This window comes from Parambassis ranga, chromosome 24, assembly GCF_900634625.1.
Source record: "Parambassis ranga chromosome 24, fParRan2.1, whole genome shotgun sequence".
Lineage (NCBI taxonomy): Eukaryota > Metazoa > Chordata > Actinopteri > Ambassidae > Parambassis > Parambassis ranga.
Window position 1 is genome coordinate 10,320,946 of NC_041043.1, and position 14,078 is coordinate 10,335,023.

At 41.7% G+C, this 14,078-nt stretch overlaps 1 protein-coding gene across 3 annotated transcripts in view; it reads left to right on the forward strand.

Annotated features, from left to right (window-relative positions):
* esrrgb (estrogen-related receptor gamma b) overlaps nt 1-14,078 on the forward strand; it is a 30,780-nt gene that overhangs the window by 12,490 nt on the left and 4,212 nt on the right. For all 3 annotated transcript variants that reach the window (XM_028397081.1, XM_028397080.1, XM_028397082.1), the window contains 3 exons: nt 7,260-7,370; nt 7,505-7,666; nt 13,151-13,420. In XM_028397081.1, the coding sequence (XP_028252882.1) occupies nt 7,260-7,370; nt 7,505-7,666; nt 13,151-13,420 (543 nt within the window). The remainder of the gene's footprint in view (nt 1-7,259; nt 7,371-7,504; nt 7,667-13,150; nt 13,421-14,078) is intronic.

The following is a 14,078-nucleotide window of genomic DNA, read 5'->3' on the forward strand; positions in this document are numbered from 1 at the left end:
GCTTTCCGAACATCCCACCTCACTTCCTGCACGTGTTGTTTTTCCTCCAGTGTGGGACCTCTGGGAGCACAGAGGGAAAATCTAGCCGATAGATTTTCTTCCCTTTTTGTTTTGTGTGTGTGTGTGTGTGTTTAGCAAAGAGAAGCGTTCAACACTGAGGCATAAACTCTTAAATTATGCAATTTTAAATAGAAATAGAAGAATTTTCAAACCCAGTGTGCTGAATTAGAGCTCTTAACTGTACACTTCATGTTAAAATACAGATTAATACAATATACATTGTTAGTTATGGTGACACACACAGTGGATTGTGATGTTGCACCTTAATGCTGATAGCTGTAGGTTTAATGTGTGTGTAAGTTTTAGAAAGATAGTAGTGATAATATAGATAAACTACTATCATGAATTCACATTTATACCATTAATAATGGTGAATTTATTAAAGGAAATTATAATTTAGTGTAAAGCTACAGTATCCCACAGATTACTTTATTATATTAATAAAGTAATAATATTATTATTTATTTAATATTTAATTAAATGATTTATATTTATTTAATATTCATTTGAAAAACTAGTGGAAAACATTTTGGGCTTACATATACTTGTTTTTTTTTATTATTAAACCACTGACATTCACTTTTGTGATGTTCCACTTGCACCAAACACTTCAGATAATAGAAGGCAGCAGCAGTAAGTGCAGCCTGTGCCGGTAACGTGAGCTCTGCCATGTCAGGCTCTCCTTTCACTTCCACTAATAAAACTCCACTGAAATCTTTGTTTGTTCTCAGACTTAGGGGTCATCCATTGTATTTTCACACTATTTATACACACACTCTTGATGTCTTCATTCCAGCCCAAGTGTTCTCACATGCCGAGCCTTTGACTCTCAGCCAGAAAACACAATGTTGCTTCAGAAACAAAGCTGAAACTATTAGCCTGTGCTTAAATGAAAAACGGCAGGGTATTGTCTGTGGAGAGCCGAGCTAAGCTGTCCGTGTGTGTGTGTGTGTGTGTGTTATTCTATATAAATGATAGCTTTCAATTAGAAGGAAAAAAAGAGACACCGTCATGTGGCCTGTCTTTACAGAGAGGTGTCAGCAAACATGTTGATAGTTCACAGTTGATCCATAGAAAACACAACAAATGTTTTCTACTCAAATAAATTTGAGGTTAAATCTCTTGAGAAAGCACAAACAGACGCTCACTGCAAAAAGTGGAGCTGGTTAGTTTTAGACAACTGTGAAGTGGCAGATACAAGTGAGCTCAGAGGAAAGGTCAGGCATTGTTTGTTTACACAGAGAGCCCTATTTTGTCAGATCAGCAATCCTCCTGCACAGTCGGCCATATTGTCAAAAATAAGGAACAGAAGGTGCAGGAGCACGGAGAAGATCAGCCACAAATCAAACAAACATCACCTTCATGATCGACAAACAGATACAGAGAGAGATGTGTGATACATTCAGATTAGTTCAAATATAAACCAACGAAAACACATCAGCCAAAAATATTTTCATGCGGCTGGCCTCTGTGTGTGTGTGTCTGTGTGTCTACAGGTGTGCTCGCCTCTGATCAGGACTCTAAAAGAACATAGCTAAGCCAACACAGGTTGGAGCAAAGGGAATAACTGAGAAAATATCATCATGGGGTTTTTAGATTAATGTGAAAAAACATATAAGTGACCTATTTTCTTAAAATGACAACACTACCCAGCCACCTCACTCAATGCAACATAACTCTAATATGACTCTACCAGACTCGAGTTTAGAAATAGAAAAGTACGGAGAACTTTTACAGTTCTGAGACAAAAAAAAACATTATTCTAAATAATACCCCCAGATTTATTCACTATTAAAGAGCTTTAAGGCAAATTAAATGAATACTTCCCCTTCACCTAGTAGCATGTTAGGATTGACAAAAATAATCTAATTTTTTAGTTATTTCTGTTTCCATTTTACAGTTAAAAGCTTCCCTCACTCCGTCCTGAAGCTGCTTCTACAGTGCAGCCTCGTAAATGCCTTTGCTGAAGATGCTGTGGGAACTTGATGCAGTGATCAGTTGTTCTGAAACTATCTAATATTTCTCCGTCTCATGCCAAGCATGCCATCCTGAATTATAAAGTGCCAGCTGCCAGGGTTTTTTCAGCACCATTAATGGGTGGCGGCGGGGTGGGCAAATCCCTCCTCTGTGTACCACCTGCTACTGATCAGCTGACTTCAGCTCTGCTTGGTTGATTCAGGTGTGTTCAGGGTCCGCTGTAAGTCAGGGAATATGTGTGTATGTATAACATCGCTCCGTGCATTAATGACTGTGGTTTTCTGTCTCTGTACATAAAGCCGTGTATAAATTATTGCAGACGACAGGCTTCCTTCCTGATCTGCCTTTTTACTGCTGTGTCACAGCAGAGCATCTGGACCGGCAGGGTGAATAGTAGCGGCAGGCGTCCGTTCAAGGAAGCCAGGTTGGCTCAGCGACCCTTTAAATGTCCAACTGAGGTTGAAAAAAGGTCACGGGTCCAATGGAAAAACTCTCACGTAATTACAACTCGTGGAAGGTATGGTGTCAGCCACTACTGCCAGGAGTCAGTGCCTGCAGCTAATAGCAGCGCTAATACCCCTTAGCATGACTGTGTGGTGTTAAATAAAACAACAATAATCTGGAGTGAATGAACATTTTAGTTTGAAGTCAGGTTTGTAATTTTCTGGTTGAGATCGAGTCATTTTTATTTTTTTATTTTTTTTTACTTTTATCTTTTGTTGTTTTAGTGCTACATCAAAATTCCCTGCAGGTCTTTGAGGAAAGCATCACATCATCATGTTAACAAATTAACATGTGTTAAAAGTATGTCCCATTGAAACAGAAGCACACAACCCTGTCAGCCCGCTGAATTTTTGACACAAGTGAAACATTTGAATAAGAAACACTTTGCTCTTTAGAAGTCTGAATGTTTCAGTCTTAGTTTCGGCGTGTTTCCGCACTGTTTCCTTTGCTTGTGGGAATTTTTTCTGACACTGCTGTAATGTGGTGGATGGATACAAGCTGCCAGACTATTTTGGCAACCTACACCGCTGTCTCGCCCTCGCCCGACCACAGATAGGGATCAGCAGTCTTTCCTGAGCGAACGTGGCTACCAGGGTAATGTTACAGCCTTATTTTCCTCCAGCCACATACACAAAAGATTAGTAAAGCCATATCCAATATCACAGACTGTCAGGTCCCTTCCCAATCAATAGGCTCAGATCAGAAACCAATCCATACACTAAGATTACATCATCATAATACATCTATTTAGTGTGGCTGTCTTTAGAGTTAGTTTTTCTTCATGTATCCCTCCACATCATGAATGACCTCTGACCCCATGTTTCTTCTTGTAGCACAAACCTGTCTATCCAGCAGCACATGCATGAGGCCTTGTTTGCTTTTTAGGGTGTCAGAGTAGCTGGCAGAGTGCAGCTGAAAGTCAGCGCCCACCCAGAGGCTCCGCGCTGGCCTGTCCTCACTGTCTGGCAGGTGATAGATCAGACACGGAGGCTAACACGTGTTCCTCTGAAGAAGGGGATTTAGCGAAGCGCTGACCTCTTTACAACCCTCCGACACACGCACACAACACACACTCATCTACGCACATGTCTAATGTATATCATCCCTGACAAGTGACACAGAATCGGACCTTGAGGTGCATGTTTCCTGCCATCGCCCTGCTCTCTCTTTCGTCTTTTTTACCCACATGTGCCAGCGCCACACAATGAACGCCTGCTATGCCAATACACCGGGGGGATCCTGAATCGACCCAGCCATCTCCCAGGCTTGCAGATGTTTTCGATTACAGGCGCATTTGTGGTCAGGGTGGCTCTGTAATACACAGTAATACCCCTTGTGGACACGCCGGCTCAGATTTATGAAAAGTGTAAAGCATGATAAAGAGAGCGATACCAGTGTGTGCGGTTATGGGAGAACAACTCCAGCTTTGTCTTGTCAGCCCATCGGGAGTTGGAGCAGGTGGGACGGCATCCTCATACACACATTTTTCCCCTCCCTTTTTCACAAGCCCACCCAGACTCAAACGAAATCTGCCCGATGCCCGCAGCTCTTTGCCGACTTCACTGGTTGAATTTGGAAGGGCAACGTCCGCCTGTACATTTGTGAAAGGGTGAACGACTGTGCAGGAGGAGAGGAGGGGGGGAGGCGCGCTGCATCCCTCTGATTTTTCCCAGCTAAAATAGGGAGCTCCTAATCTCCCTTTGGCAGTGTTAGCCGGCCAGCCAATTCTGACACATTCTCTAGAAAGAAGCGCCTCTGACAGGTGAGGGGCTGAAAATAGTTGCAAGAGATACACACATGCACATGTTCATATAGTAACACTGCAGACTTGATACACACTGTATGAACCACATATAACAAACTACAATTAAAAACACACACAGACACACCATTAAAGAGTGTTGTGCAGACAGTATCTTAAGTTTTGAAAGAGAGTAACTATAACAACAATAACAATATAAAAATGAGTTTTGAGTGTTTGAGTGGGACATATATTTTTATGTGGGAATAAAATCAGCATTTGCAGCTCTTCTTTTGAAGTAAGAATAAAGTGTAAATACTGCCTACATAAAACCATGAAATAAATCCATATGGCACACAAACTCTCACATACACACACACAGTGGCCGCCACATAAACAGTAAACACAGCCGCTTCAGTCGGGATCTTGCTTTAAGGTTCTACAAGTCAATAAAGATAGTGAATGTGAAAGAGAAGCCAGGGTCAGGTGGCCGTAAAGATTGCTCCAATGTAAATATGCCTCATCGTCTTCCCTTACACACACACCACACACACAGCAAGCATGGACTGTCAGTCGGCATCTTTGTGTCCCAGTCAGCACTATGTTATGAGCATATTGTAGTGTGTGTGTCTGTGTGAACTTATCCCTCACACACTTTTTTTCCCCATAAGCTCCCCCGTGTGAATGCTTTTATTCTGAAAGGCCAGGAACCATAAAAATAGATTTGGATAACATGTCTCAGGCTCTTTCCTGGACCTTTATTGTCTTGAAACATGAAGGCTGATGTGGTGGTGGGCCTGAGGTGTGGAATGTGGTACTGACGATGACACAGACCCCACCGCCACCCTCCCGAGCCCTCTGTAAGGGGCCCTCGTCCAGCTGTCTTGTTGTGGTCAGATTCTCAGTGCTGTTCCGTATCACATGGGGAGGAGATAATCCCGCTGTGGTCAGATCAGGCACTGGCTGGGACAGGCAGAGCTGTCAGGGAGGAGATGTACACCCGATGCTGAGAGGAAGAGAAAAAAAAGACAGAAGGAAAAGTGAGAGAAACAAAAAAAAAATCATATCTTGCAGAAAACTGATACTTTCAGCCAAAAACAGCAGCTTGTTCCCAACCCTCCCATTCTTCAGCATTATCTAGCCCTTCTTTCTCCTCCCTCGTTCTCTCAGCCCTCCTGCCTCGGGTCTCTGCCGTTTGCAGTGCCGCTAAGCTGTAAACTGAAACTGGTTAACGCTGAGCTCTTAATTCTTGTCAGCGTCTATTAATTATGGGCCAGTTGGATGTTCCAGTTCAAACAGCCCCCACGGATCTTGGAATTCAAACTCCGGCTGTTTGGTCACTTGTCGCTTGTCGCAGCCACATGACCCAGCAGCCCACAGCAGGCAAACCAGAGTGTGTGTGTGTGTGTGTGTGAGAGAGAGAGAAAAGCAACAACACTTTCACTTAGTCTGAGCAGGCTACAAGAATTTACCTGCTTAATATGTATTTGCATTACACAATCTTAATGTTGTACATGCACAACCCTTTGTTAAACCTGTACGTATCATTAAGTAGAGAAGCTACTGACTTGATTTAATATTTGGAGTGTATGCACACAGTTTCCTGGAGCATAATTTATAATTTTAAATTTAACTTAAGCAAGAGTAATGGTAAAAACAGCTACTGACGCTCCATCTGTTGGAAACCAGCTCTAGCTGCCTAACTGACTAATTAAAACTGCATCCACATGTGTTCAAAGAACAAGAAGTCTATTTGCAAGCCTTATTGATTACTTTAAGGCGTACAAATGGAAAGCTGTGTTAGGAGAGGGGCTCTCGATTTAGCTTCAATCTGCCAGGCATAAAATGATCTCACTGTGTTTGCTGGGAAGAATGAGCTCCCTCTGGGCACGGCGGGTAATTAGGTTAGTGGATAGTCGGTGTCAGGAAATTGAAAGACCATCCTAATCGGATTCTTTTGTTTCCAGGGGAATCAAAGGAATTTATATGAGTCACAGGGAAATCTCGCGCAACTCAATTCCACTTGACCATGTAAAATCTGTTTGCTCTCCTTCCATGCTCAAACAACTTTTAATACGAGCGTGTAAATTCTGCACAGAAGGTGCATCGAGCCGCCGTCCTCTGCGATGGCTTTAAAGATAATCCCAGATGTGTCACGTCTGTGTGCTTTGCTTCCTGTGAGCAGCTCTGCTTAACAATCAGAGGGTTAAAAATAAAGGACTTCAACTCCAGAATCATAATTACACTCCATGTTATGCTATATGGAGGTATATATATATATATATATATATATATATATATATTTAACAAAATACAGATAAATGCATTTACAATTTAAATTTGATTATAAAATCAATAGATTAACCTGAAGAGCTAGAAGCTAAGCTGACTGCTGATCAGCATGCTAGCATGATAGCTTACTTGCTAACAAACGCACCACTTTAGGTTATTGTCATTTTCACATACTTTAGGAAATATGGCAAAATATTCTACACCGCTGTTATTTAACATCATTTAGTTTCATTACTCAAAAATAGGTTATATGTGTGTGACCATAATCAGTCAACTCATCTGTTTTTTATCATGTTTTTGAATAATTTTTATATAAAATAGTTAATTTTAAAAGTCATTATTATTCTTTGTTTTTTGTCATTATATGGTGTCTTTATTAAGACATGCTAAGTTGAAACTATACTGTAATCAAATGAAAGAGTTTGGTTTGTATAATATAATATACTGTGTCATGATGAGGTAAGAAAATTAAAAACACTGAAATCCTTCAGTAAGTTTTTATGACTCGGCAAAATCTTCTCCCAACAATAACCTGATAATGATAAGAGGCTACAGTATGATGATCATAACCAGTGTTTATTTATCGTAACGCCATCCAGTGTAATTATTTGTGATAGTGAAAATTCAGCTGATAGTGATTTAAATATTGGCAGTAAAAATAAAGTTCTGTTCTATCATTTTGCAGGTGTACGTCTGGACCGGGTGAGAGGCGGGCGTCAGAAGTACAAGCGGAGGATGGACGCCGAAAACGGCTCGTACCTCGGCCTCACCATGGCCCCTCCTGCCAAGAAGCCATGTGAGTCTCTTAGCTCTTTTTCTATATTTTATTCTAGACAGGTCAATTATGAAATATTTATATTCAATGTCTCACAACACACTACATTTCTTTTCTCTCTCTCTCTTTCTCTTCATATCTGCGTCGTCACACAGTGACAAAGATTGTTTCCCATCTGTTGGTGGTGGAGCCGGAGAAAATCTACGCCATGCCTGACCCCACCATGCCCGACGGGGACGTCAAAGCCCTGACCACACTCTGCGACTTGGCTGACCGCGAACTGGTGGTCATCATTGGCTGGGCCAAACATATCCCAGGTAGAGACATGGCTGCTATTAGTGTTTTAATCGATCTATATGTTAAATTAAAAAATCCTAACAAGTGCTTATTACATACTCAACAAAGCACGTGGTTCATAATAATAAATAAAGTAATTTACAATGCAGTAATCAATGATTAAAAAAAAAAAAAAAGATTCATCTTCGATCTTCGCATTTTGACTTGTGGAAATGTTACAGTATGAGATTACTGAAGTGGATTCAATGATTGTTGTACATGAGCCCCTCCACCCCCACCCTTCTCCACCCTCCCACTCGCACACAGGATAATTAACATCTGCTACTCATCTGCACCTAAGGGAGAAGCTAGTCCCATATTCTAAAATCTAATCAATAAAGAGCAGCTGAAACCTTTGATTTGACTGGGTGGGGTGGGAGATTCTGGAGGGGGGGGGGTGGGATCCGCCCCTATGTCAATGTATTCCATTTCAATCCCAGACTTAAAGAAACCAATCCTCTTACTTACTTAAGCAGACTACACAGGGCCTGTAGGTAGAATTGATTTATTTAGGGAAATACTGACAGATTCTCCTTGTTGCTGAATTCTTAAGTAAGTCTTGTCATGCAAATGTCCTCGTCTTTATCAGCTGACACAGACGCTTCGATGTCCAGAGCTGTAGTCTGGTCATACAAAACACTAATTTGATTATTATTCAATATTCTGCATACTTTTGTGCACTTTTTTTCAGTTCAAGAGGTGCTAAAACAGGAAATCAGAGACATAAAGGACATGTTTGGCAATAATTCAGTTGATTACTGACAAAGATGCACTGCTTTTTTAGTCCAAGTTTGAGGATATAAAGCTCAAAAGTCTCGTAATAATATCATATTTTTGCCTTTAGTTAACAGACACATTACATATTCAATGTAATTCAGAGCTAGTTCTACCCAGGAGTGAGCAGTAACAGGCGTTAAGCACGTGTGGATAAGTTGTCCTAACAGCATAGTCCCCATTCTCTTCTAATTAAAACACAGCTTAACTCTGTAGATGAAGAGCTGAGCTCCACTCTGAGAGCCAAGTTACATAAATCATCAAACGAAGAGAAAGCGTGTCTGTGTGCAATAAATGAAGTTACTGTGAGGAGTGACAAAGTTCAGGAGTGCAGGATGATATTAGGAGACGATGCCATAGTCAGCGATTTAAAAACTGAGTGCAACCAAAGTGTGGCTGTGGCATCATCCGTTCCTCCGTCCTGTTCCTGCTGCTGATGGAAAGGAGGAGGAAGAGGAGGAGGAGCTGGTCGGGCTCAGCATTGTGAAGCGTTAGCGTCGTTGTCCAGGTTAAGATCAAGGGTGCTAATGTCCTTTGTTTGGCTGTAATTAATGCAATCTGATGTAGGTGAAGGTGTGTGGAGCCTCAGAGGAGTGACAGACACGCAGAGGCTGTGTGTAGCCTGATTAAGCCATCAGGCTGTGGAGGGATGCTGATGTTTGAGGCAGGCTTGCTGTCTCACCACTTTACGCTGAGAAACAAGCTGTAACAGGGGCAGAAGGAGCATCCCTGACCCAGATGCACAGTTTTTGTGCTGACCTCTTTTCTATCCAGCATTAAGAACAGAAATATGAATCCAAGTGTTTTTTCTTTTGTCCAAAAAATGCTGCTAGGGGGACAGAAACTATGTGTACGCTCATATTTTTACACTAGTTAGAAGTATAACTATTGATCTTTTTGTGATGTGAAGATCTAAATCCAGACCTGACAGCGTTATTAAAGGGCCATGTGACACTCCGGGGACATTTTACCCGGGGCCAGTGGGTCAGAATGTCACCAAGTAACGATTAAGACAAAAGGGGTCCCTACAGTTTAACAGTCCACTCCCACCATTACACTCATAGCCGGCTGCACAAATGGCCTTAACGATGAGGTAATAAGACTCATTAGTGCAGATCGCTCCATTAATGTGAAAGTCCTTCAACATCCAGATGTGGAGAGCCAGGAGGAAACATGCAATGCTCGTATGTGAGATTTTATTTTATAATACAAAAGTAAATATTAATATAATAGAAAGTTTAACACAACTGTGACACAACTTGTGCATTTTATATTTAAGTCAACAGCTTTCATCACCCTCTGGTATTTAACGCTCACTCCAGTCCAGAGCATCACTTTCTTCCTCTTTGATTTTTTTCCTCTGTCTGTCTCTTTCTCTCTCACACACACACACACACACACTGCCATCATATCTTTCACACACACTCTCTGGCTTCCTTGTTCTCCCGCTCCCCTGGCTCTCTCCCCCTCCTGCTCCTCCTGCTCATATAGGGCCCTCTAGTCTCATTATTACCTCTGTCTTTTTATTAGGCCCATTAGGGCTCTTAGGAGGCCTGTAATGATACTAAATGAATAGAGAGTGAACTGCTGTCTGTTTTAGACCCAGCTCTCAATGACAGCTTCAAGCTTCACTGCCAGCCTCTCAGTCTCTTCACTGTACTGAATAGGGATTCAATTAGTTATCTGATCTGTACCTGTACTGTATACTGTTGAGAGCACGTTTCGTTTTTCTGCAAACAATGACTGTCCTGTGCTGTGTTGTGTGGATTGGGCGCCTTATAGAAATACACTGTAATGTTAGAACGTTTAATCACACAGGAGAATGTTTAAATATATAAGAAGTAGCTTTACGTTTCTCCCATGCCTAATCAAATATAGAGATATAAAGGCTAGCCGGTGAGATAGGTAATGTAAAAAATATATTAAAAAACCTTAATTATTACATATATCGCACTTTTTTTCTTCTTCAATCTAAAATAAGTCTCTGGCACATCTCGCCATGTTGCTTGCAGTTTAGTCGAGCGTGTATACGTGGTTAATGGAGCATCATACTTCATCCTGCTCACTGATTTAAACATCTTACCTCACCAGAAAACAATTATAAGGCGACTAAAATATCCCGAGTTTACATAGCTATGCGCCCTCCTGTGGTTGTGTGAGTAAGTGCATGTGGGTCATCACTCTGGTGTCTGGTGTTATTTTTTCTGATTATTAAAGCTATTCTGAGGTTTTGTTGAACGTGAATGTGTTAATTTAATCGCCACGCATAATGGACACACAAAAAATCAATTTCTATCCAGCTATGAAATAGGAATATAACAATATTTTTCAAAACCTGGCGTGATTAAAGATGGCGAAAAGGCTAAAATGCAAAATTGCCCCCTTGCCTTCACTAAAGATGGTCTGAAGGTGTTTTTAGCTGTCCATTTTTTGATTGTGGTTTGTCCTAAATGGTGTTTATGTGACCTTGTCCTCCATCCAGCAACAATGGCTTTTAGCGTCCTATGCGCCCCTTTGTCTTTATCGTCTCTGTTCCTGCGTGTTGTCACTCCGCAGCGGGCCAACAGACACTGAGACATCGACGGCCCCCCGTTTGCTCAATATTGTGTCATGTTTGGTCAAATAGCAGTAAATCAGTAGGGTGAAATATTGATATTTCATCAGGGGGATTCACCCTCCACAGCGACACTTAACTCAGCCACCTCCGGGTGACGCTCCTGAAGCTCCGTGGTGACCCCCGGGGAGCCGGGAAGTCACTCCATCGCTTCAGTAAATTGACTGGAAAGAGGAAAAAAAACACAGGCAGGAAGACAGGAAAGAATGAGGAGACCACTGAAGAGTGTGACGGTTCATTCACAAATCATAAAATAATCCAAGACGGTGTGAATGATGCACAGTTACAGACCTGTTAGTGAATCCTGAAAGCTTTTACAATTATTGAAGTAGACTTGTTGGATTTTTAATACGATTATGTTGCACCAGGTGTCTTTGGGGAGTCTAGATTAAATTCATACATTCCTGATAAGTCTGAATATCCACATTCAGTGATCCTGTAGTCTTCCCTTCCCCCACACACTAACCATGTACCGGATGTCCTCCATCAACTGTCTGTTTGTCAGATCTGAGGCTTTGGATCGATCCCCCTTTCGCATTTGGTGGACTGATTACAATCTACTAATCAATGACACCCCAGCACTCCTTTCTCTATGCCTCATTCTCTCTCTTTCTGTCGTTTTCTCTATTTGCTTGATAAGAACCATCGGGAGGACCTCTTTTAAGTCAACCTGCCTGATTCCGATCCATACAAGTTCAGATTTAAGTAAGCAGCGTGGTGAGTTCAAGGCCCTGGTCAATACCCCCAATCACCTTCCTATTCACCATAGAGTAGTGAAAGGTATTGTGGCGGTGGAGGTCTTTTCAGGTGTCCATCTGTTTGATGTGGAGTGTGTGAATGTTAGAGGAGAGTTGACGGGTCGACCTCGACGTGTGGAGGTGATGGTTGCTATGAGTGCAGAAGGTTGAACTCTACACATTAAAGAGGAAGGAGACTACCAGGCAGAATATTGTTTTTGTTTTTTTGTTATTATATAGTCTCATCTAATCACTTGTTGGAAACTTTTTAAGACTCTTAAAGGGTTAAAAGCTAGTAACAAATGTCATCAAATACAATGTAAAAGTGTTTTAAGCAATAAATTCATTAATTCATTTAATCTTGGAGAGAGAAAGCTGCTGGTATGTCAACAAAATCGCAGATTTTAGGACTAATTCCTACAACATGCAGGGATCAGATGACCCTAGAGATGTTGTGCTTTAGCCACCATATAAGTGCAGGGATGCTGGAGTCATGTGCCCTCCACTATATAAGCAGAATAAGCAGAGTCTGCCTTTCTCTGAGTCTCACTTTCACCATGAAAAACAGTGAAATGTCTATTTAAATCCAGCATAGATAAAAAAATTAGAATAAAGAAAACAAAATCCAGAAAAGGTAGCAGCTGTTTTTACATGTATTTAAACTTATGTTCAAAATGAGTCATGATTGTCAGAACTACATTGTCATACGTGGCTTCCTCAGATGTTATATGTATTTATTGTTCCATTGACACTGTGTTGAAGCACTAACCCGTGTGTATTTTCCTTGATTTGTGTATGATTCTTTACTTTGCACACAGCTAAAAAAAGTTTGTAATTTTTATAACAGATGGTGAGACGATCTAAGTCAGTTTAATTTAGTTTAGTGAATTCCTTCTGTTGTTTTTGTTGTGAAGAGGAATTAGGTTTACATTCCGTCTTCTGTGCTATGACAGGAATGAGAGATAGTTGGGGTTAAGAGTGGATTTGTCCTCTCTAAGCAGTGTCTCATGTGCTTATGTACCAAGCTGCAGAAAGGCTGGCTGTTGACTGTTGTACGTTGAAGCAGCCCTGGCTCATGTTTCAAAGGCTTCTCCACTTGACTGATTTATATTCCTCCCTTAAGCCACCGCATACAGTGGTCGGCCCCCGTTTCAAGTCGGACTTCTCTGGGGATTGAGCAGCGATTGTGCATAGCCCATAAAACACATGGATGACTCAAGATGGCCAGTGACTGAGCTGTGAGGTTAATAAAGCGATCTCACATGGTCACGTGGATGTGTGCACGTCCATCAATACCTAGGAAAAAAAACTCAAACTAAATATTGTTTCTAATCCTGCAGGTTTTTCCACACTGTCGCTGGCAGACCAGATGAGTCTACTCCAGAGCGCCTGGATGGAGATCCTCGTGCTGAGCATCGTGTTTCGCTCGCTGCCCTGTGAGGATGAGATTGTGTATGCAGAAGACTACGTGGTGGACGAGGAGCAGGCCAGGATCTCAGGCCTGCTGGACCTTCATGTTGCCATCCTGCCGCTGGTGCGACGCTACAAGAAGCTGCGCATGGAGAAGGAGGAATTTGTTACGCTCAAAGCCATTGCGCTCGCTAACTCAGGTCAGTATTTAACCAGACTGTTGAGACAAAACCTTTTTTAGAATTTAGTCCCCTCATCCTTCTATGAAGTCATACGTCACACGGTCAGGTACTGAGGCGTTATTTGCCCCCAAGGGCCAACAAATTTTAAACTTCAGCAGTATCAAGGTACAAAATTTGCAATGACAGTAGGAGACCTCCCTACAGTGGGCTCTTCCTGTAGGGCCCCCACTTGCAAGTGTCCTGCATTTTCTAATGACAACAAACAGCAATGAAGAACATTTTTGTTGGCGTCGGATTAATTATGACACAATGGTTAGAGGGCCCCTCTTTGAATTTTTGACTAGGACCCCAGCAGACTCTAAAGGTGCCTGCAGTCAGCTTCACATCACATTACAGACCCCTTTAGCACCAGTTCCCAACATACACAACAAAAAAAGTTTACAAAACATCCACCCTGGAGACATGAGTTGGTTTTCAATGTTTACATTTTCACCCGTAGAGTCCATGTGTGACGTGTCTTTTGCATTTAGCATTAGGTTGTATACCTACTAAACATGGCGGGTCTGTCATGTATGGCCAATCTCTACTTAAGTTTAATTACAAAAAGAAAGTTAAAAAAAATGTGACGGTGTTATCTATATCATCCCTGATAAGAGGGGGTGTAAAGGTCAAAAGT